Source organism: Carettochelys insculpta, chromosome 11 (assembly GCF_033958435.1).
Source record: "Carettochelys insculpta isolate YL-2023 chromosome 11, ASM3395843v1, whole genome shotgun sequence".
Lineage (NCBI taxonomy): Eukaryota > Metazoa > Chordata > Testudines > Carettochelyidae > Carettochelys > Carettochelys insculpta.
In genome coordinates this window covers 39,076,454-39,097,559 of record NC_134147.1, presented here as the reverse complement: position 1 = coordinate 39,097,559, position 21,106 = coordinate 39,076,454, and the positions used below count along the sequence as shown (strand labels likewise).

The following is a 21,106-nucleotide window of genomic DNA, read 5'->3' as shown; positions in this document are numbered from 1 at the left end:
AATATTTAAAAAAGGCTCTAGAGGAGATCCTGGCAATTATAGACCGATAAGTTTAACATCAGTACCAGGTAAATTAGTAGAAACACTAGTAAAGAGTAAAATTGCAAGGCACATAGAAGAGCACGAATTGTTGGGCAAAAGTCAGCATGGTTTCTGCAGAGGGAAGTCGTGTCTGTCTAATCTATTAGAATTCTTTGAAGGGGTTAATAAACATGCGGACAAGGGGCACCCAGTGGACATAATATACCTAGATTTCCAGAAAGCCTTTGACACGGTCCCACACCAAAGGCTTTTATGTAAATTAGGTGGTCATGGGATAGGAGGAAAGGTCCTTTCATGGATCGGGAATTGGTTAAAAGACAGAAAACAAAGGGTTGGAATAAATGGTAAATTTTCACAATGGAGGGGGGTAACTAGTGGTGTTCCCCAGGGCTCAGTCCTGGGACCGATCCTGTTCAACTTGTTCATCAATGATCTAGAAAATGAGGTAAGCAGTGAGGTGGCAAAGTTTGCAGACGACACCAAGTTGTTCAGGACAGTCAAAAGCAAAAGGGATTGTGAAGAACTACAAAAAGATCTCAGCAAACTGAGTGATTGGGCAGCAAAATGGCAAATGAAATTTAATGTGGGTAAGTGTAAGGTAATGCATGTTGGAAAAAATAACCCAAATTACACGTACTACATGATGGGGTCAAATTTAGCTATGACAGATCAGGAAAGGGATCTTGGAGTTATAGTGGATAGTTCTCTGAAGACATCCACGCAGTGTGCAGCGGCAGTTAGTAAGGCAAATAGGATGTTAGGAATTATTAAAAAAGGGATCGATAATAAGACAAAAGATATCATACTTCCCCTATATAAAACTATGGTACGCCCACATCTCGAGTACTGCGTGCAGATGTGGTCTCCTCACCTCAAAAAAGATATATTGGCATTAGAAAAGGTTCAGAAAAGGGCGACTAAGATGATTAGGGGCTTGGAAAGGGTCCCATATGGGGAGAGGCTAGAGAGACTGGGACTTTTCAGTTTGGAAAAGAGGCGATTGAGGGGCGATATGATAGAGGTATATAAAATCATGAATGGTGTGGAGAAAGTGAATATAGAAAAATTATTTACCTTTTCCCATAATACAAGAACTAGGGGACACCAAATGAAATTGATGGGTAGTAGGTTCAAAACTAATAAAAGGAAATTTTTCTTCACACAGCGCACAGTCAACCTGTGGAACTCCTTGCCCGAGGAGGCTGTGAAGGCCAGGACTCTATTAGGGTTTAAAAAAGAGCTTGATAAATTTTTGCAGGTCAGGTCCATAAATGGCTATTAGCCAGGGATAAAGTATGGTGCCCTAGCCTTCATAACAAGGGCAAGAGATGGATGGCAGGAGATAAATCACTTGTCTTCTGTTCTCCTTCTCTGGGGCACCTGGCATTGGCCACCGTCGGCAGATGGGATGCTGGGCTTGATGGACCTTTGGTCTGACCCAGTATGGCCATTCTTATGTTCTTATGTTCTTATGTTCTTAACCTTCCACCCGAGGCAGGAGAAACCTGACAAGATAATTCCAGAGAAGCTCATTGCACTGAGTTCTGATTTTTCTGCCTTTTTGCCCCTATTGAGAGCGTGATCTGGCCATAATGCTGTCTGTCACGCTTATGTTAGCTCCATGTAAAGTGCCTTAGTATTCACAGGCTATGTTGCACCTGGGAGTGAGTTACCATGTACAAATCAAAAAGCCGCAAGATCTCAGCTCAAGATCTCAACGATTCAGTCTTAATTGTGCATTGCCTCACTCTTGAAAAGGTAAGATAGAGCTCATTTCTGCCCTCTGGCATATGGACATTAGTAAGTAACCTATGTTAATCCTACTGTGTGCAGAGGTACGTTAATATTATCACCTGTTGGGCCTTATTCTGCATTTTCTGGGCACTCAGAATTGCCACATGAGTAAGAGGGTTTCCAAGAAAAGCAAGATCAGGTTTCATCTTGTTTTTCTCTTTGTATTAAAATGCTAATATTTAAAAAACTTGTTTTAAAAATCATAGTAAAAAGTTACATCTAATGAGTAAATAAAAACAAATGGTTCTGTCAAGTTTTTTTTTTTATTTTCTTTACTTTAAATGTATTGAATAAGATTTATGGCTAAACTTAAGGGGTCCATAAACAACCAGGTAGAATTCTTGATATTACACCCCAGTTTATATATGTTGAACAAATCAGCTATGTGGCATATGAAAATAAAAGGGTAAGAATTCTCAACCATGTGGTAATTAGCATTGGGCTAAGGTGCTTTGCTGGAAAACCAAAATTTGGGTTGGAAAACAATCAGATCGCTGTAGTATTGTGTGACTAACAACAAAAATACCTGCTAAAAGACAAAAGAAGGTGCAGCGTGGTTATCCCCCAGTAAATACTCAAAGACCAGAACAAGAGGAGCTTACACAAAGCACAGCCACATTCTGCACAAATAACTTGTATGTACCAAGGATATAAAAGCACTTCACAAAGAATAGAAAAATATCATCACCATTTTACAGGTAAGGAAGGAATGTCCAAATGGACTAACTCATTTTTCCAAGGTCACTCAGCAAATCAATGGCAGAGCCTATTATATGCTTTATATATTCCAACTGAGATTTGAATATATGTCTCCATTTAATTTTTTAAAATAACCCGCTTTCTCACTTTTTATTTTTAGTTGTCCTCCCTATCCCTTTTTTTCTGTCAGAAGAAGGAAAAGATGACAAGGGGTGGGGAAAAAACACTTTCTTCTGATTTTTATTTTACCCCTGAAATAAAGGGACTTTGTGTTACATTCTCTCTGTTAAAGAAAAAGTAAAGAAGTAGTGAGGTCCCATGTTATTTTAAAAGCAAAAATGTTATTGTGTGTTTGAAAGAAAGATTTTTAACATTACAATTTTCAGTAATAGGGGAAAATTCTACCAGCTCTACATGCATAGTTAGACTGGTATACCTTCCCATGTGCACATACCTAGTCTGCTATACAAATGGCTTTTTTTTCCTTCCCAAGCAATGTGATTAAATCACAAAAAAGCCACAGTTATACTAGAATACGAATGTCTGTTTGGTTAGGTTATATCAGGTAACTATGTCTATTTAAGTTCACACCAAAGTTTACACTAAATATCTCCTCTGTATAGACAAGGCTCTAGACTCAGATCTTGGAAATGCTTCTGCACTGTACTTTAGGCCTTGTCTGAGCTAATAGTTAAATACGTGATGTTAGATTGTGTTAGCCAGTTTGATCTAACTCCTTCAAAACTCTGGCCAAGACAAAGTAATTGTCGTCCTCCAGCATGTGCTTAACTGGTGAAAATGGAACTGAATATTTTTATTTTTTTTCCACAATAAATTTCATTTTATTTTCATTTTTCAAAACAAAACAAAAAAACTTTGCACTGAAAATTTCAGCTCACTTTATCTGATTGCTACTGTTTACAAAGTGGATGTAAACTCGACCATTTTGGTTGGCTAGAGTTTTATGCTCACTTTGTCCGCAATAAAGCACCGCACGAGGGGTAAAGCAGTAGAGAACTAATCCCTAAATATAGGTACATTCTTAGCCATTGTCAATTGGTCATATTTAATTCCACCACTAAGTTAATTAGTTAAGAGTCAGTGCTTAATTAGGGTCTGGAAATACACAGAAGACACAAAAATTGCTTTCCCCACCCACAATTTATGAACCTATGAAAGTACAAATATACAGAAAGGAAAGGGTTAATCACTGATTACTTCCTGCTCCTCAGTAGTCATCAGACATACAAACAATCATTTGTTGTTTACTTCAAACAGCAATATGTAGCAGGGGGTAAATGTCTTATCTATGCAAAAATGCTAATAAGTTACACACAAATGTTACAGTATTTGAAGTCCAGATTGATTGTATAGCATATGAATGAGGGAAATGGCAAAGTGAAAGGAAAACATATCTGAAAAAGAGGAAAACATCACCAGAATGCTGAATTGCAGACAAACGGTGGTGCAATGAAGGTGTGCAAGAATACAGAGGTAGATTAAGCTGTACAAAAGTGAAACCATGTAAGCATCAATAGAGAGCTCCAACAGATTTCCCACAACGTAACAGACATGTTAGCCAATGATAATGTAACATCTCCAGGGCATAGGTTCCATTATCTTTCTTACAGCTCTGAAAGAAGCAGCTTAAAACCCAGTAAAATTTCTCTGCTCAGTTGTCAAATTGATTAAAGCTTTCTTCTTCGCCGAGTGACGGATACTTTTATTTTCATCACCATTTGGATATTTGACTGATTTCTAGAATTTTGGTTTCCACTGATTGTGTTGGAGATACTAAAGTTTCAAGCTCATGTCATTCTGCCCAGAATGGATCATGACTTTGCAAACCTCACAATAGATGGACTGTTAAGAAGCAGGATAGAGACCCCAACTTGGTCTTAAATTCTATAATCAGATTTCACCAACCCAGTAATGAATGTGAATGCCTAACACACTATAACAGCTTTACCAAGCAGTCCCAGACTGCTGTTCCAGTTTATCTTACTGCCTTGGCAAGCCTGACAGTACAAGTTGGTTGCTATACACCAAAGATCACAAAAGTTACAGGTTGTTTTCAGTCCCAAGACACCAGTCACTTAACCCCAGCTCAATTTGTACTTCAGATTTCACGTTTAAAGACAACGCTTGTAGCCAGTCCTATAAGAAGCTAAGGCTTTATTAAATGTGACAAAGAAATGACAGTCATTTATAGGTTAAAGCCAGGCAAACATATATACACAAATGAGTTACAATCTGTAGTTTAAAAGGTGACTGACTTCTATAATTTGTCAGGACTGAATGTCTTTTAGAGCTAACCCAAGGTGACTCTAGGGATCTCTGCCTTTGTTTCCAAGCTACAACCCTGTGAGAATCTAAAGAGCAAAGAGAAGTTACAGATTTTCATGTCTGTTATCTTTATTTTCTTATTCCAGAATTCAAGCTGATGGGACGAGATTTTCACGTTTAGCACCTTTATGGGTGTGAGAGGACCATTAACCAAGTCATTGTATCATGGTGTTCTACAATGGCCCATTTAGTTTTATTAGTCCTTCTTGATGGGTCATAGACCATTCTTCCTGGCTGGGTTCACAGGTTCAGAGCTATCATTTTAGCCATTAAAGCAAAACTTCATATTGCCTTACAGCATGGGACACAAATATTGCAAGTGAAATTAATGTAGGTAGCGATGTGCAAGCATTCCATGGAGTCTAAACACATTCTTCTAAATCAAATGCCTATTTTGAATACTAATATACAGGTGAGCTGCTCTGGTTTCCAGCTATAAATTTGTCAGTGCTGAGCTGATGTCTACAGCCTTGACGATTTATGCCTCAAAGCTTCAAGGCAGAACATTGCCGGCAAAAGTGCTGTGTTTTGTCCAGGTACTGTCGACAAATCCCATTTTGTGTGTGTGCGCTCCACAAGTTTTGTCAACAAAGCCGGAGTTTTGCCAGCAAAACTCGCTAGTGTAACCACAGCCTCTGGGTTTAGAGGGAGGACAACGTGTCATCATGCTCTAGCCCCGCCACTATTCCTTATGATCTGTTATGCACACTCAGGACTTTCAAGAAAAGTTGGTAGAGAGAAGGAAGGATAATGCCACAGAGACTGTTGATTCACCTTTACTTCTTTTTGTATGAAAAGCAGAAAATCTATGTGCACACATCCTTGAGTATTCAGATCTAGGGTGGAGTGTGGGAGATGACGCAGGCATATTCAGGATTTTTACCTAGTAGTGAGTTACAGCAGACGTGACAGCTTGCATATGCCTAGAATAATAGTTGGCTGCAATAATTGGCTACTTTATTTACAACTTCATTTTTATGGGCATTTCCATTTCCTTCTAGGAATAACCACCCTGGGTGCCTGAATTCTACAGAAATGTCCACAGTTGACATGTTTCTGTGTGTGCAGCTGGCTGGTTAAAATCTGCAGATCTGAGCACTCAGATTCCCATGAATCCCAGGCCTTCCTGCTTCAATTTTAGGGACTTTTTCATAGCAGTTTCTATCCCTGCTGATTCTGGGACCCAGACCAGGGAAATATGGGGGAAGATCTTACCAGACTGGGCTTTTTTTCTTGTCTCCTGTGGGCTTTTGTGTGGGAAAGTGTAGGGACCATTACAAGAGTATGTATTGAAAAGACATTCCTCAATCTGCTTTTAGAAGTCCATCTCACTTCTTCATTATCTCTGTTCAGTGCATGTGTCTGTTTTCTCCCTCACCAGAGGCTGTCATTTTAATTAAGCTTCCCAAGAGAAGTCCCATTTGATGATGTTCAAACCAGTGTCCTGATTCTACAGATTACTATATATGTGCTTAATTTTAAGCAGGTGAATGATCCTATTGCCTTTAATATAACATAAATGGGAAGCACTCATGCTCAAAATTGAGCACATCACTGTTTGCCAAATAAGAGTCTCAGACTGAAATGATACACTTTTCCATTACAAATAACAAAAGCATTGAAAATGTGAATTTCTGTGATTTTCAGAAACACGTTTGCATGCTTTTGTTGTTTCATTAGCATTTCCTATTTGTAAACTCCTGAAAATATTTTTTCTAAAGCTAAGCCAGATCAAATGTTGGGTGTTTCTTTTCATGATTGCTGTTCAAAGTATGCGCTTAATGACAGGATATGGCACTCAAGATGTTAGATCTCAAATAAGGACTATCCCTCCAAATTTGGCTGGGTGGTCATCCTACTCCAAACATATCTCAGTTTTATTTGATTTATATGTAAGAAATAATTATCTGGTTTTAATGCAGCTGGTCAGTTGGACATATACCTGAAAGCAATAGAAAAATATGCATACCATGGTATGCAATGGTATTATAGTACAAAGTATCATAATTTTACATGGCATTTTTCATACACAAAGTACTGCAAAAATACCTTGTAAAGGTAAATACTATAATTACAGCGAAATAGCAAAGAGAGATAAGGGACAATTAAGTGCCACAAGCAAAGAAGAAAAGGTATGTATTCAGGGCTCCAGAGTGCGGCTGCTGTGCAGGTGGTGGGGAAGGGAGTATGGAAGAAGTGTGTGTGAGGGGGATAACCCCCACCGGTCCGAGTCTGGAAGGAGGTCAAGGCTGAGACGCTCCTACCTAGGGTGTGGCTGTTGCGTGTAGGGGCTGAGTATCCCCTCAGGAGGGGTGGGGAGTTGGTAAGCCCCCCCAGTCAGTGTGGAAAGCACCAAGGTGTACTGGGCAACCCCCCCCCCACTGAGTGTGAACACTGGGGAAGGAGTTGGGAAGCCCCTGTATAAAGTGGGGGGTTTAGGAGACCCCCCACTCAGTGTGGAAGGTGCACGGGGGTTGGGAAAGCCCCGTTCGGTGTGGAAGGTGCATGAGGGTAGGGAGCGACGGGGGGCAGGAGCTGAACAACCCACCAGTGTGCGCGTGGAAGGCGGCGAGCCCCGCCCCCGCCGGAGAAGCGCGCAGGGGTGTACACAACCCCAACCACACAGGCGCCCGCCCATCTCCGCCAGGCTCCGGCGGCCCCGCCCCGCGCGCTCCGCGCTCCAGCCCAGCAGGAGGGGGCGGGCTGTCGGGGGCGCGCACGGTGACGGCCCGGCGCCATGTTGGAGGCTTGCTAAGCCCGCGGTGTGTTTGTGCTGCTGCCGGTGCCTGTTTCCTGTGCGGGGCGGGGGGCAGGAGGCGGGAGCAGCGCAGAGAGCGGGCAGCGGCGCACCATGGATGTCGAGAGGCTGCAGGAGGCGCTGAAAGGTGGTGGCCGGGCGGGGCCGGGGGAGGGAGCTCTCCTCACCGGGGCGGCCGGGCCCTGCGGGTGGGTGCTGGCGCTGAGGGAGGCCGCGGCGCCCTAGGTGGGAGGGGAAGGCGGTGAAGAGGGAAGCCCCTTCCCCCGGCGCTGGGGCGGCAGAGCCCCTGCGAGGTGACGGAGAACGTAGGAGGGGGGCAGCCAGGGGGCAGGGGCTCTCCCTTCCTCCCCTTCTCCGCGCGGATCTCCCCCCGGCGGAGCCAAGCGCCCCCGCTCTCCCCGTGTGCCGGCCCCCCTCTCACCCCTGCCACTTTCTCTTCCCAGCCCGGGGCGCGCTAGCCTCAGCCTGCCTCCCTGGACGCAGCCGGAGTCCAGCCGCCTCGCTCTCGTGGCTGCGGCCGCTCCAGAGAAGTTGCAAATCAACTTCGAGTGACTTACTGCCATTCAGATGCAGACGGTTCCCTCCTCAGAAGCAGTAAGAGGCTCGCAGGGCCCTAAGGCTGCGGCTCGAGTGGGGTGGAAGGGGGTGGCTCTGCTCTCTAGCACACGGGGACTCAGGAAACGCTGCTTGTGGGAGCTGCGTTTGCAGCCCCAGTCCACTGATATTAACTGGGATGTTCTCCCCCTGCCCACCCTTTCCTTACGTGCAGATTTTGAGAAGAGGGGGAAGAAAGAAGCGTGTCCAGTGCTGGATCAGTTTCTTTGTCATGTTGCCAAGACCGGAGAGACAATGTAAGTCTGATCTACCCCCTCAGTTGAGGCTTATAATAACTCTCTTAATTTTAGGCCCAGAGAGAGATTGAGTGATGATGAAGTTTTGTTTGCATGTTGTTTGAGTGCATGAGCTGAATAGATTGTCCTTCATTCTGATTGCAGTTGGTAGGGGTTGAAGACTTCTTGAGTTTTGATTTGTTTATTTTCCTTCATGCTTGGAGGTGGCACACACTAGTTTGATGTGATTGAGAACATTCTCCTTGTATGTTGTATAGACTTGGTGCAGGGTCATCTATCAGGCGTCCTTAATTCAGTTAAAAACAGTGAGCCTTTGGCTTTTTCCAGATTTTACATAATATGTACATCAGGTTGCATAGCCTGAAAGAGGAAGAGTTTAAAATGTATTGTAAATTTTCTTTCAAAATTGGTATGTGGCATCATGGTTCACAGAAGCAAAAGACTTGGTGATTTACATTAATATTTGCAGTCTTTGTGTTGCATACAGACAGGCTCTCTTGCATTCAGTTGCTCTTTTTATAAGTGGAAGAGAGCAAACATCATTTAGAGACACTCTACACAATAGGTGTGTAGGAGCCAATTTGTTGTTCTGTGTTTCATAAAGTCCCCACTTCACCAGTCTATGCACCTGCTTTCACTTCACTTTCCCCAGGCTTTCTTGGACTGGGGTGGGTCCATTTGGCCCTTTCGTGGAAGCGAAATTGTAGTTATAAAAAAGCTGGAATAGCTCTCTCCTTGTCGGGTATAATCTCTGGTGCTGTACTGGGTGACTTCCTTGTTGTCTCACTATTTGGCAGGAAGGGGAAAGGCTTTCCTGGGTGCATTGCCGGTGAGGAGCTCACTTTCTGGCTCCCAGGCTGCCTCCTTGTTTTTGAGGCCTAGTGCAGCTAGAGTACAGGATATAGAAAGGAGTATGTCTCTCTACCTGAGTTTTATTAGGAAACATTGGCTCACATAGGCTTTGTTCAAATTTATAGTGTGTCCAACTTGCAAAAGATCTATTTTTATTGTTGTATGCTTAAATCTGTAGCCCTGAAGGGAAAACTGAAGTCCTGAAATGCACTTTGCTCTTTGAAGCAAAGGCTTCAACTCAGCAGAAAAGCTGTAATATAGATATCTTTGTTTAATGAATCTTTATACTGTTTTTACATTAGAAGAAATACTATCTTTATACAGTGTAAAATTATTCTTTGAATTGCTTAAATTGTGTCTGAAATTTTCTTAGAGGTTTTTGCTTGTCTGTCTTTAGTTTCCAAAACAGAAACCGTAAAGTATTTCTGAACGTGATCAAATAGGAAATATTTAAGAAAACATGTGTTAGAGAATTTAGAACAGGATGATAGAATGCAGCTGTGTATCTACTGTTAATTTTTGCTGGCTTTTTTGTTTTTGGAAAATGGGTGGATTAACTTTGTACTCAGTTTCACAAAGGCTTTGATCTTGCAATGCGCTCTGTTTTACTGCGTACACATTTTCCTTGATTCGTACAAAATCATGGCTCTGTATGCTCTCATTATTTTCTTTCCCTTTTGTTATCATTCTGTATTTTTTCTAAATACTTTGATATTTCAGTTGTTGCTGTACTTGTTTAGTAGTTTCACATTTGTTAGTTACAGATTAGCAAAATCTCCAGTGTTTTCCTTTGTATGCAAATAGGGCAGCATATGGAACTACAAGTATTCAAGCTTCACCATTACATTTAATTGAACTCACATTAGCTTTCAAGATCTACATTATTTCTTCATCTAATATTTTGCAAAATGTATTTAGTCGTTACATATTGAAATATTCAGAGGTAGCATTTGTCAAAACTGAGTTTAGTTTGAAGAATTAGTAAACTTCAATATCAGCAACATAATTATTTAAATAATTAGAGCTGTCTCTTTTCAGAAGGTCCATTATATTGGAGATTCTGCATATTTGCAGCATTTCTTTTACCAGTACCATGTGAAGTTGTACATATCCCTGCTGACCTAACAAGTAGTGAACAAAAATGAATTTGTCATAGTGGGGAGGGAGACAAATGAGATAACATGAGGTGTCTTGCTCGCTGTCTTACCTCAATGTTATGCTCTGCTTTTCAAGTGGTGGGATGAGATAGGGATAGCTCAGTGGGTTGAGGGTTGGCCTGCTAAGCCCTTGTTTTTGAGTTCAGTCCTCAAGGCGATCATTTAGGGATCTAGGACAAAAAAAAAATTATTTTTTTTTTAAATGGAGGGGGGACGGGTAGCTCAGTGGTTTGAGCATTGGCCTGCTAAACCCTGGATTGTGAGTTCAGTGCCTGAGGGGGACATGTAGGGATCTGGGGCAAATACATTTAAAAAAAAAAATCTGTCAGAGATGGTGATAGGTCCTGCTGTGAGGGCAGGGGACTAGACTTGATGACCTCTGGAGGTCCCTTCCAGTTCTATGTGATAGATAGGGGTATTGTGAAAATAAACATTATGAAAAACAAACAATATGTGTACTTTATAAAATACAGTGTCAGGAACTTTTCCTTATGTGGCAACTGTACTCTGATAGGTGAAGAGTTTCTAAATTTTATTAATAGGGTTTTGAAAATTAAAATATGTCTAGAAAAAATTATCTTGATCTTCTCATAGAAGCATGCAATTGCTATATATTGTATATTTTATAACCTGCATGTTCATCCTGCAAACACTAACTTATGTGAACTTTTGCATCTGACACAGTGGCATTTATTCACCTGAGTAAAATTACTTGGTGTGTGTAGATTAGGCCAATAATTAAAAATCTTGTGGTACCTTGTGTAGCCAGGGTATAAATGTACAAATGCTAAACTTGGTCGCAAGAATTCTAGGGGCTGTTATTTTGAGCAAAATTTAGCATATACTTAGTTGTTTGAAAGATTGTGGCCTGAATTTTGAACAAAGTTTCAGGGAGCTAAGCAAATTAATACTGGTCTCTTATTTTGAGATATACAGTAGAACCTGGATTAAGGGGATTGCTGGGTAATTAAATTTTCTGGATAGACCAGGGGCCTGACAGCCCTGTAGCTGCTGACTCCACTCTGTCACTCCTGGCTGAGAAGATGCCGGTTGAGAGTGCCAGTTATCCAGATGCTTTAAAACGTGGCTTTTATTGTATGCCGAAAAAGAGTTATGCTCAACTCAGACTCTGAGAACTGATGGCTGAAAGTTTTTCCTAGTACCATCTTATTTGTAACCTGGATGTTAAAAAGTTTTCAGCTAATGGTTGTCAGCCAAAACACCTCTGGTGCCTAAAAAGCCTACCTGGAGACCTGTGAAGTCTCACAGTACTTTTCTGCTATTGTATAGGCCTTAACCCACATCAGTCAGTAGTTATTTTATTTAAAAAAAAAATCCAGTTGTTTTGCTTGTGGAACTTCACACATCCTAATATAACAGAAAAATACTGTTTTCCAGGAAATGTCTCTAGGTGACCTTTTCAATATCAAGGAAGTAATATCTGATAAACTGAGCAATTTTTATTGTAGACTTAAAACTAGGTATATGAGGGGAGGTGGTTGTTTAGTATTTTCACTTACTTCAAATGTCTAATTTGAAATAAATGGTCTCTGAATTAAGGATTCATTCATCATTAAGGGGATTTTCAGCCCCTTCAATTAATGGCAGAAAAGCTTCAAATCAGTTTCTTTGGGTTCTCTGAGGAATCATGTTGTAAAAATAGGGAAAGGAGATTGTGGTTATTTCTAAGGTAGAAAAAACAAGCAAATATCCAAAGTTTTAAAAATGTTTTGACATGTTTTTATACACTCAAAAAAGCATAATTCTGTCTTCACTCTCTGGTGTCTTGGCCTCCCCCAATCTAGGTAGGGTGGCCATATCTCCCTGTCCCAAATATGGGACAGGGAGATATGTGAGGGGAGGGGTGACTCCTCCCAGCTCCACCAAGCCCCAGGGAGCCAGGAAGGAGGCAGCAGCTTCTGGCACTCTGTGGGAGCCCCCAGGGAAGCGGCAGAGCGTCGGGGAGGGGCAGCCACCCATGCTTCCCTAAGGCTCAGGGAGCTGACCTGCTAGCTCTCTGGCCAGCAGCTTCACCTGCATAGCTGCTGGCAGAAAAGTTCAGCGGGGCGGGCCCAGGTATTGGACAATTGGTCCCTTTAAAAAAATAAGTAGGGATGCCTCCTAATGCAGGATGGATGGTCACCCTAAATCTAGGTAAGCTCCAAGTTTGCAGCGTTGCAGTAGGAAGGGTTATAGTTAAGACGTAATGTAGATGGTTCATTAGTTACCTATTTATTTCTAGCATCCTAAAGATCCTACCAAAACCTGTCAAAATATGGGCATAGGCCTGGAGTAATTAATTGTAAAATAATTTTAGGCCTTTTCTATGCTTTGGAATAGGTCTTACCTGTGACTAGGAGTCTGTGGGGTTGCACTTGTGCTCTCTATGTGCCTCTTGAGTTCATTACTCCTTGTTTACCTAGTTTTGGTTTTTTAACTGTGGGCTATAGACTGCACAGTTTGTTCTTTTAAACCTCAATTGTATTTTGATCTGTTTTAATATTTGTTTTCTTTTATTGGTGGAAAGGTTTGTTTGCTTGTTTTTGTTTTTTTTTACTGAACACTTTTGAAACTTCCTTCTTGAACGCCAATCAGATCTGTGTTTTATTTGTTAAATTGAACCATAGTAGAGAAATGTTTGTCAGTTACCGAACTGGTGAAACGATGAAAAGAAGTATAAATTTGGACTGAAGTTCCTTGAATTTGCATTCTGGCATTTCAGCTGTATGTTTTGGCATTTTGTATGTTCAATTCATTTGTAGTGTTTCACTATGTGTAGATTTTTGTAGCAATATATGCTCTACCTTGAAAGTTAAATTTAAATCTTTTATTTAAATCTGATTTTTAAAAGCATTGTTCTTGTTTTTATTTTACTTTCAGATTTGTTTTTCTTTTACAAGCATGTTACAGTGTAGCACTTTCAGTAGTAAGCATAGATAAGATCACTATTATTTATCTGACTTTCAGTTGTAACTTTTTGAAAACCTTTTTATACTCAGAAGATTGGTCTCAGAATGAATTTGGATTTATCTTAAGAGAGAAAATAAGCAAATTCATTCACCTGTTTAAGTTACTAAAGAAGTACTTTTTTGTTTTCTTGGTTTATTATTCAGCTGACTAAGAAGGCAAACTTTTAAACTTCAGCAGGAGAAGATGGGTGATTCTCAGTGAGGAATGCATGGTTTCACTTAGTCAAGATTTTTTAATTAACTACAACTTAAAAATGCTATGCCAATAGCAATATACACTTTCAAATAAGTGCAGTGTTTGTGACAAGGTGCACACTTCAAAAATTAAATTAAAGTGGTCAGGGTTTCTTGATCTTCAGGGATCACCCATACCATACCAAAATTGGCTTCATTTTCCAAGTTAGATCGTCTATTCAAACACTCAGCTCAGTTTCTGAGGCTCTTGAGTTAGTTCCCCAGGCCCCTTGTTGAGAACCATTGCCCCATAGTACACTCAGGCCTATAGAAATTTAACTGAAGGTGGTAAATTGGCTTCCTGGCTGCTGTGGAGGTATTGATGCAGAGCTTAGGTTTCAAGGGTTACCTGTGTAGTAATGGTTCAGTTTCAGTGCTTTATCCTTCAGAGGCATCCCTGCAGTATACACAAAGTATACTGGTGCCTCCTAGAAATGTGAATTAGTATGAGTCTTGTCTTTTCTGTTCTGCTTTTTGGGAGTGAAGGAAAAGGGACAAATAATCTTATGACCAGTTTTTCAGCATCCAGCCGTTTATACTGTGAAATTTGGGTGCTAAGCACTTGTCAATCTGTAAATATCAAAAATTAGTGCAGAATTCATATTTTTTAATTAAGGAAATGCTTCAAATGTGAACATGATCTGACACCTGCAGAGTGAGTAAACAAACCAGCGCGTCTCTTTTACTGGTTCATTATCCCCGGTAAAACTGGCATCGCAAGTCTGCAAGTGTATGTTTAGCTTTAAATTTAACTTTTTCATAGGTGGCTTCACTTCTCATGTCACATGAAGTGCTACTCCCTTACGCCCTGTGTTCAGGCTGGGAATTCTGTCCCATCTTCAGACCTACAGAGGGGATAACTATTTATCTTTCTCCTCTTTGAAGAGGGATATTAAGTTATCTTCCCCTTTGTAGGTCATGAGAAGGGATTGGTAGACAACGGCAATCCTCAAGAGAAAATTGTATGGTGGAAGTGCTAGACTTTTGTTCCCTCAGATAGTTGATGTTAGGGAAGGAGACGGGTCTTACCAGGTTAATTGAGTCTGGAACAAAGAGGATTCAGTAGACGTTATTGCAATATCTCCTCAGCTTGGTGTGATGTTGAACTGAGGGATTATGAGTCACATTCCCACCAGAGACCAGTCACTTAAACACTGGAAAAGTGATTAAAATAATAATGTAAGTTGTTTGGCTGCAATTACGTGGAACAATTTACTGCTTGCTTTACATGAACAGGTAAATGGGATTTTGCAAGCATGTCGTGTGTACAAATTAATGTATTCAATTTATCAATCTAATTACAGAAATTTAACATTTTTGGTTGTGCAATGAGCCTTCTTAAGCATTTTAAGGGGGAGAAGGGTAGTTGAAGTAATGCCTCCTACTTTAGTAGGATTACTTAGAGTCAGCTTGTTTGAAAATGTTTAAACTCTAATTCAGATCTTGCTTCCTACCAGTGTGAACTCCTGTATTTCATTGCAATAACTGGAATTACACCAGTACACAACCACAAGTGTTTTGTTTAGTGCTCTGGTTGTAGAAACATAAAGAAACCTGTCATGAGCTCACAACTTTTAATGTTAGGTGTGTAGAACTTACTAAGGGCTTGTTTGCTTGCTGAAAGCATTTCAGAATCTAATTTTTCTTGATGCACCAGGGCTTTTCATATATAAATACTAGTATAATTGTTGGGAATTTTCTGTTTTAATCCCTAGTGAATTGATTATTATTATTTTCAATACGTCCAAACATAGGTATGATTTTGTATATCAGAATAGCAAGTGTTTAGGAGAAGCCATGGAGATTCAAATATTTTAAATTTAAATTTTCAAAATCATTTAATGTAGGTTAAAAACACAATTGATTAAAGGCTGATTAGTGATATTTTCTCTTCTTATCCCTCATTATGAACTAGTCATCTTAATGGAGCACAACAACATGCTAGCTTTCAGACAGTAATTATTTTTCCAAGTTCCTTAGCTCATTCACTCCTTTTGATGCAGCATGGGGATGATATGTAAGTATCCAGGGTGAAATTTGGCTACAATAACATTAACGAGGGCATTGCTATTGACTGGAATGGCATCAGGATTTCATTCCAGGTGTTTTTGAAGGTAATCAAAAATTTTTCCATATTAACAAACACTTCTGGTGAAAAATCTATGTACACAATGATACACCCCCCACCCCCCAAAAAAAAACCCACCACGGACATTAATCCAAAAATAGTCAATGATATTTTGGATACTGTTTGCGTCAAGGCCAGGGAAGAATACTGCAAAATATGGCTTCTAAAGCTGCTGTTTAAATTGGGTGCAAGTTTGCACTAGTTTTGTTTCCTTGCTCGTGGTTTTTTTTTTTTTTTTAAAGATAATCCTAATGATAAATGTATTTCAGTTGTGCTTTCCCAACATTTGCTAACACTAGAAGGATAAAATTGACCATTTCATGCTGCTACTGCAGTACCTCTGGGGAAGTAATGTCTTCAGGAGCATCTCTCTCTGCAGTGGCTGTTGTACAAAGGGCTAGGAGGAGGACAGACAATGAGAGGAAGAGTTAAAAACTTTACTAGGTTTTCTTCTGTTTTGTTGTATTTGTACTGAGCAGACCTACACAGATATAAAAGAAAGGGGTGGGGGGAACCTCAGTACTCTCTTTGCTTCCAAGTTGTCATCAATAGTACCTTTTGGGAAAAACTGTTAAGATATGGAACTTTGTCTATCTTTCCGTCTGTGTGTTCTGAATGAGGCCTTCACCCTTCTGAGCTCGTCTTCAGATTGTCCTCTGGTTTTGACTATTCATGTTTCCTGAACTCCCAGAAAATATAGTTTTTCTGTAGACTATCTGTAAATGGAACACTCGATTGTGCTTTATCAGTGAAGCTGTGTTTCAAATCTTGGTTCTGTTGTTGCCTTTCATTGGGCTTTTTTTTTTCCCCCATCTGACTCAAAACTTTCCTCCTTTTGTGGCCTCTTAAGGTCACAAAATATAGGAGTATGTTCATTGTTTCCCTTTCCATTTTGATTTCTTTCTGGTATTATGACTTTTTTTCTTCAGAACTGATGGAATCCCCTTAACATTTAAGTGAATAACTTGGTGGTAAACTCTCTTTAAATTCATTCCTCCTACTGTCCCTCCATTCAGATTTAAGTGCTATCATTCTGCCATTCCCTTCCACAGATACTACTGAAATTTACAGTTTTGTTCTATGTTAAATGTTCTGTCTCTTGTGTAAAAACTGTTGGGAATCTGTTTACTATATACAGTTAATCTCTTACAGGTTAAAAAATTTTAATATCCTAGTGTGGACAGATCTGAAACTTGCTTTAACTGTATTGTGTCCTGTAGTTCTGTTAAGATCAGGGCTGTAACACAGTTAAAATATGCTGCATCTCAAGATCAAACCTTATACTCTAGTAGTATCAGAAACATAATACAGTGGTGTTATCAGGACTTCCGGTATGCTTTGTTTGAAGAGTACGTAGGGCTGCAGAGTGTTGAAACATATCTTTGATAGTTCTCTACGAGCATACACTAAGGGTCAGATGTGTTCGTTTTGAGGACAGTTGCAGTTTTGTTTCATTCATTTATGTATATATGTATTTTTGGCACAACGATCTCTGGTCTCCTACCTGCCAGATATCTAACACTAGAGTACTCTTGTAAAATCCTGTGGATTCTAGGATTTTTCTGCATTTGCAGTTTTTTATGCTACTTTTTTAAAGTCCTATGGATGCTTCATTTTGTGTCAGACACATTGTAAGAGTTTGGTTTTTGACAGCTTTTGTTTTTTATTAAATAGTTTTGTTTTTTCTTGGTCTTTGTGAAGTCTTACCATTCAGGAAGGATAATTCAAAGGTTAGTGAGATAATTATGAAACCTACCTGGTGCCTGCAAAATGAACTCGCTGGTGGCGAGTAGGAAATAGCCTTATACTGAATGGGAACAGTTGAAAGAAGCTTTTCCCCTTTCCCAGTAGTCAGGGAGAAGGGTTCCCATGACAGACAGGGGAGAAGACTACGAGGGGGAGAGGCTCTTTTCCCACCTCCACCAGTTTAAGGCTTCCAGATAAGTTGGTAGTGAAGCAAAAAGGGAATCTTACACTTCCTTGCTCACTTCCAATCTCCGAAAGAGGTGGGAGTGACAGTATATGATTAGGCTCCTTCAGCTTGCAGTGAAAGTTAGGATGTTCTGTTTCCCTTTTTCTCTGTATGATCTTGCACAACTTGATAATGCATTAAAAAGTGTGTTCCATAACTTAATGTGTTTATAGTTCTTGCATTAAATCAAAATGTAGCACCAGATTGCTGAATGAATGACTGTTTCTTTACATTCTTTGATAGGCTTGTTAATTATGCATTGCTGTAATGAAACCATGGTAACAAGAGGAATGAAAACTTTAGCAGACAATATCAAGCTGTGAGAGAAGGAAACAGTGTTCCTTAGGTTGGGAAAGTATTCCTCAAAGAATTGTTATAGCTTCAAGGAACTTGGAGAAGGAAACTATTGGCTAATTTGTGTAACTTCTTGGTAGCAAGTGCACCTTAATACAACTCCTCATTATTCAATGAAATTGCAATTTAGTTATTTTTTATGTTTCTTTCAGCCTTTCCTTTTCCATTCAGATTCTCAGCCAATATTCTTACTTCTCTCATTTCAAAAATTTGCTGATTGCTCTCTATTTCCAGATCCATTCTATGATGATCTTTCCCATGAAATATTAGTCTTTCTCTGTGTTCATTCTCTTTCAGCTCCATTCAACTTTTAGCAAATAAAACACATCTTCTTATTCTGCTGTTACCTTGCTATCATTGCCAGCACCTTTTGTTTTTCACCATAAGGGTCAAACTTCCTGCCTTTGTTGTACATAGTTTTGCTCTCATCTCATCTTTTTGTTTCCCATCTCCCTTTTTCATCTTTGTCCAACCTTCTTATTGCTCCTTTTGTCTGTTCCTGACCTTCTATCCTTTGTTCATTTTTAGTATATTCCTGTGCAAATAATGGAGTTTCTGTACAAGCTGCTGCCTCCTTCTCAAATCTCGCTTTTTTTTATTTTGATTCTCATTAGTGACTTTCCACCCTACTGCAGCGCACATCCTTACTTATTTACTTCAGCCTCTGGTTAAAAAATTCAACCTATGGTCAATCTACTCTACAGTAGAACCTCTAGTTATGTGGGGGTTGTGTTCCTGCAACCCCCTCATAACTCAGATTTTCATGCAAGCAGGGGTGGGGAGCTGGGAACCAGGCTGCTGCTTGGTTCACAGCTCCCTGCTGCTTGTGGGACCCAGGAAACTAAACAGCCCACCAGGGCTGGTCAATTTTCCTGGCTGCTTGTCCTGGCCTTCCCCTAGCTGCATGGCTATCAGAAGGTAGGGAGAAGGGGCTCTTAGCCTGCCTAGCTGTCCTTAGCTGCAGGCAGCTAGGCAGGCTGATAGCCACAGAACAGCTTTAAGTTGTGCTTAACTCACGTTAAGTGAGTTACGCACAACATGAAGCCGTGTATTTCGAGAGTTTATTGTATCCTCCCCCCCATTTTCTTTATGTTCTCTGGTCCTGAAAGTTTAAGGTCAGAGACTATGCTTTTTTAATTACTACAGGATGCTTTCCATACTCATAATGCCCTATACATGTTTGGTTACTGTTGCTATGCAGCAGTAGTAACTATCAGTTTTAAAATTAGAACATTGTGTCTTGTTTGATTTGCAGAGAGCAACATCGTCTTGTTTTAAGAAACCAAATTACACTAACATTAGTGTAGTTGTTTCCAGGTTTGTTGTTGTACCATTTTAATACTTCAGTGTTCCAATTCTTTGGTTACATTAGACTTCATTAGTGATAAAAAATGCTTGTTACATGTACCACATGTAGGAATTGTTTTTTGGTAGAGATGTCTATTTGAGCACTTTAGGAATCCATAGAATTTGGGTAGTTTTAGAAAGTTAAAATACAGCCCATCAAAACTAGAACACTGGACAAGAACAAATATTTTTGAGACTGTGATTTTTTTTTTCCCCTTTCCGAGTACTGTTTGTGAAGGTATTTGTATAGTACTTGTGCTAAACACATTCCTGTGAGTATTCATTATATAGTTACAGTTGTAAATAAGCTGCCTTCCAGGGTTCTTGTAAGTTGCTACAGGTTGAACCTCTCTCCAGCAGGACCGGGGTGTTGCTGGACCGAAGAGCCCAAGCAGCAGAGGTTGCTGGTGGCTTAGAGTGGAGCTTAATCTGCTCAGACTGTGGGGAAGGGCAGAGGGCACAGCCCCAAGGGCCTGATGTCCTTGCTCCAGTAAACTCCTTTGTTCGGGATCCCTGAGGTCCAACCTATAATATAAATTCTCAGTGTCAGGAGGAAACTTGTGGTACATGTTTTTCAGAGCTTGCATTGGGAAGAATTACTTCCTTACAGTGCATCAACCCTGAGGTGGCATGTGTGGGGAAAGTTCTTGTATGCAAATCTATTGGGTGTATTGTCCTGATAGTATTGTCTTCTCCATGCAGATATTCTCAGGGTTTGTTCTCATAGTTTCACATAGAATCATTATTTTTGTTTTTATTTCCATTCACTTGCTGATTGGTGAAAGCATTCTGTAGTTCAAACTCTGCTTTTCCTCAAGGAGAAAATTTGATTCACATACAAACATTCCCCTTTGTGGCAAACAGTTACATTGAGTAGTTTTGTATCATAATTTGGAGAGGGGCATTGTCAAGTTATTTTTGACATGCTACAGTGTTGCTTTAATACAGTAAACCCTTGACTTGGGCATACATTTCGTTCCTGGGCAGCTACACCAAAGTTGAACTTCATGCGAGTTGGGGCAAGGTAGGAAAGGGGCCCCCGGTCCAGGGCCGCACCTGACTCCCAGCTCCCCTCCGCTTGTGGGAGCTGGAAACTGACCACCCGCCACTTCTGGGAGCCAGAAAACTGACCAGGGCTGCAGCACTGGTCAGTTAGCTCCCGGACACTCATGATTTCGACTCACATTATTGCCAGTAACGTGTAAGTTGGGGGTCTACTATACTTGAAATGGAAATCAGCCCATCCTCATTGTTTTTCCTTTTTGATTGCTATGCTGACTTCTTACAGGAATATTTCATGAGCTGAACTATTGGCAGAAGATTGACCTGCTCAGAGTCAAGCTTCCAGGGTTTGATTTCACGCATGCACAAATTCAAGCTCTTGGGGATCAAAGTCAACCACTGTGCTCCTTGTGAGAGGTGGGGAATAAGGAAGGCTGAAGGGAGAAACACTCCCGTCAACCTTCCCTGTTAAGACAGACAAGTTAACTGAGCATAGATAAGTTGATTTTAGCTACACATTTGGCATAGTTAAATCACGTATCTGTGGTGGACTTCCATGTGTAGTATAGACATAGCCTCAGAAAAGGTTTCCTGTACAGGT

The 21,106-nt window shown here is 40.5% G+C and overlaps 1 protein-coding gene across 2 annotated transcripts in view; it reads left to right on the top strand.

Annotated features, from left to right (window-relative positions):
• The first annotated feature begins 7,608 nt into the window (after positions 1-7,608).
• Positions 7,609-21,106, top strand: part of PPP4R2 (protein phosphatase 4 regulatory subunit 2) — a 32,341-nt gene continuing 18,843 nt past the window's right edge. The window contains exons 1-3 of one of the 2 annotated variants that reach the window (XM_075005103.1): positions 7,634-7,766; positions 8,083-8,233; positions 8,409-8,490. In XM_075005103.1, coding sequence (XP_074861204.1) covers positions 8,489-8,490 — 2 coding nt within the window. In that variant the 5' untranslated portion in view covers positions 7,634-7,766; positions 8,083-8,233; positions 8,409-8,488. Of the gene's footprint in view, positions 7,767-8,082; positions 8,234-8,408; positions 8,491-21,106 lie in introns of both variants that reach the window. The other variant, XM_075005102.1, reaches the window with a different exon arrangement.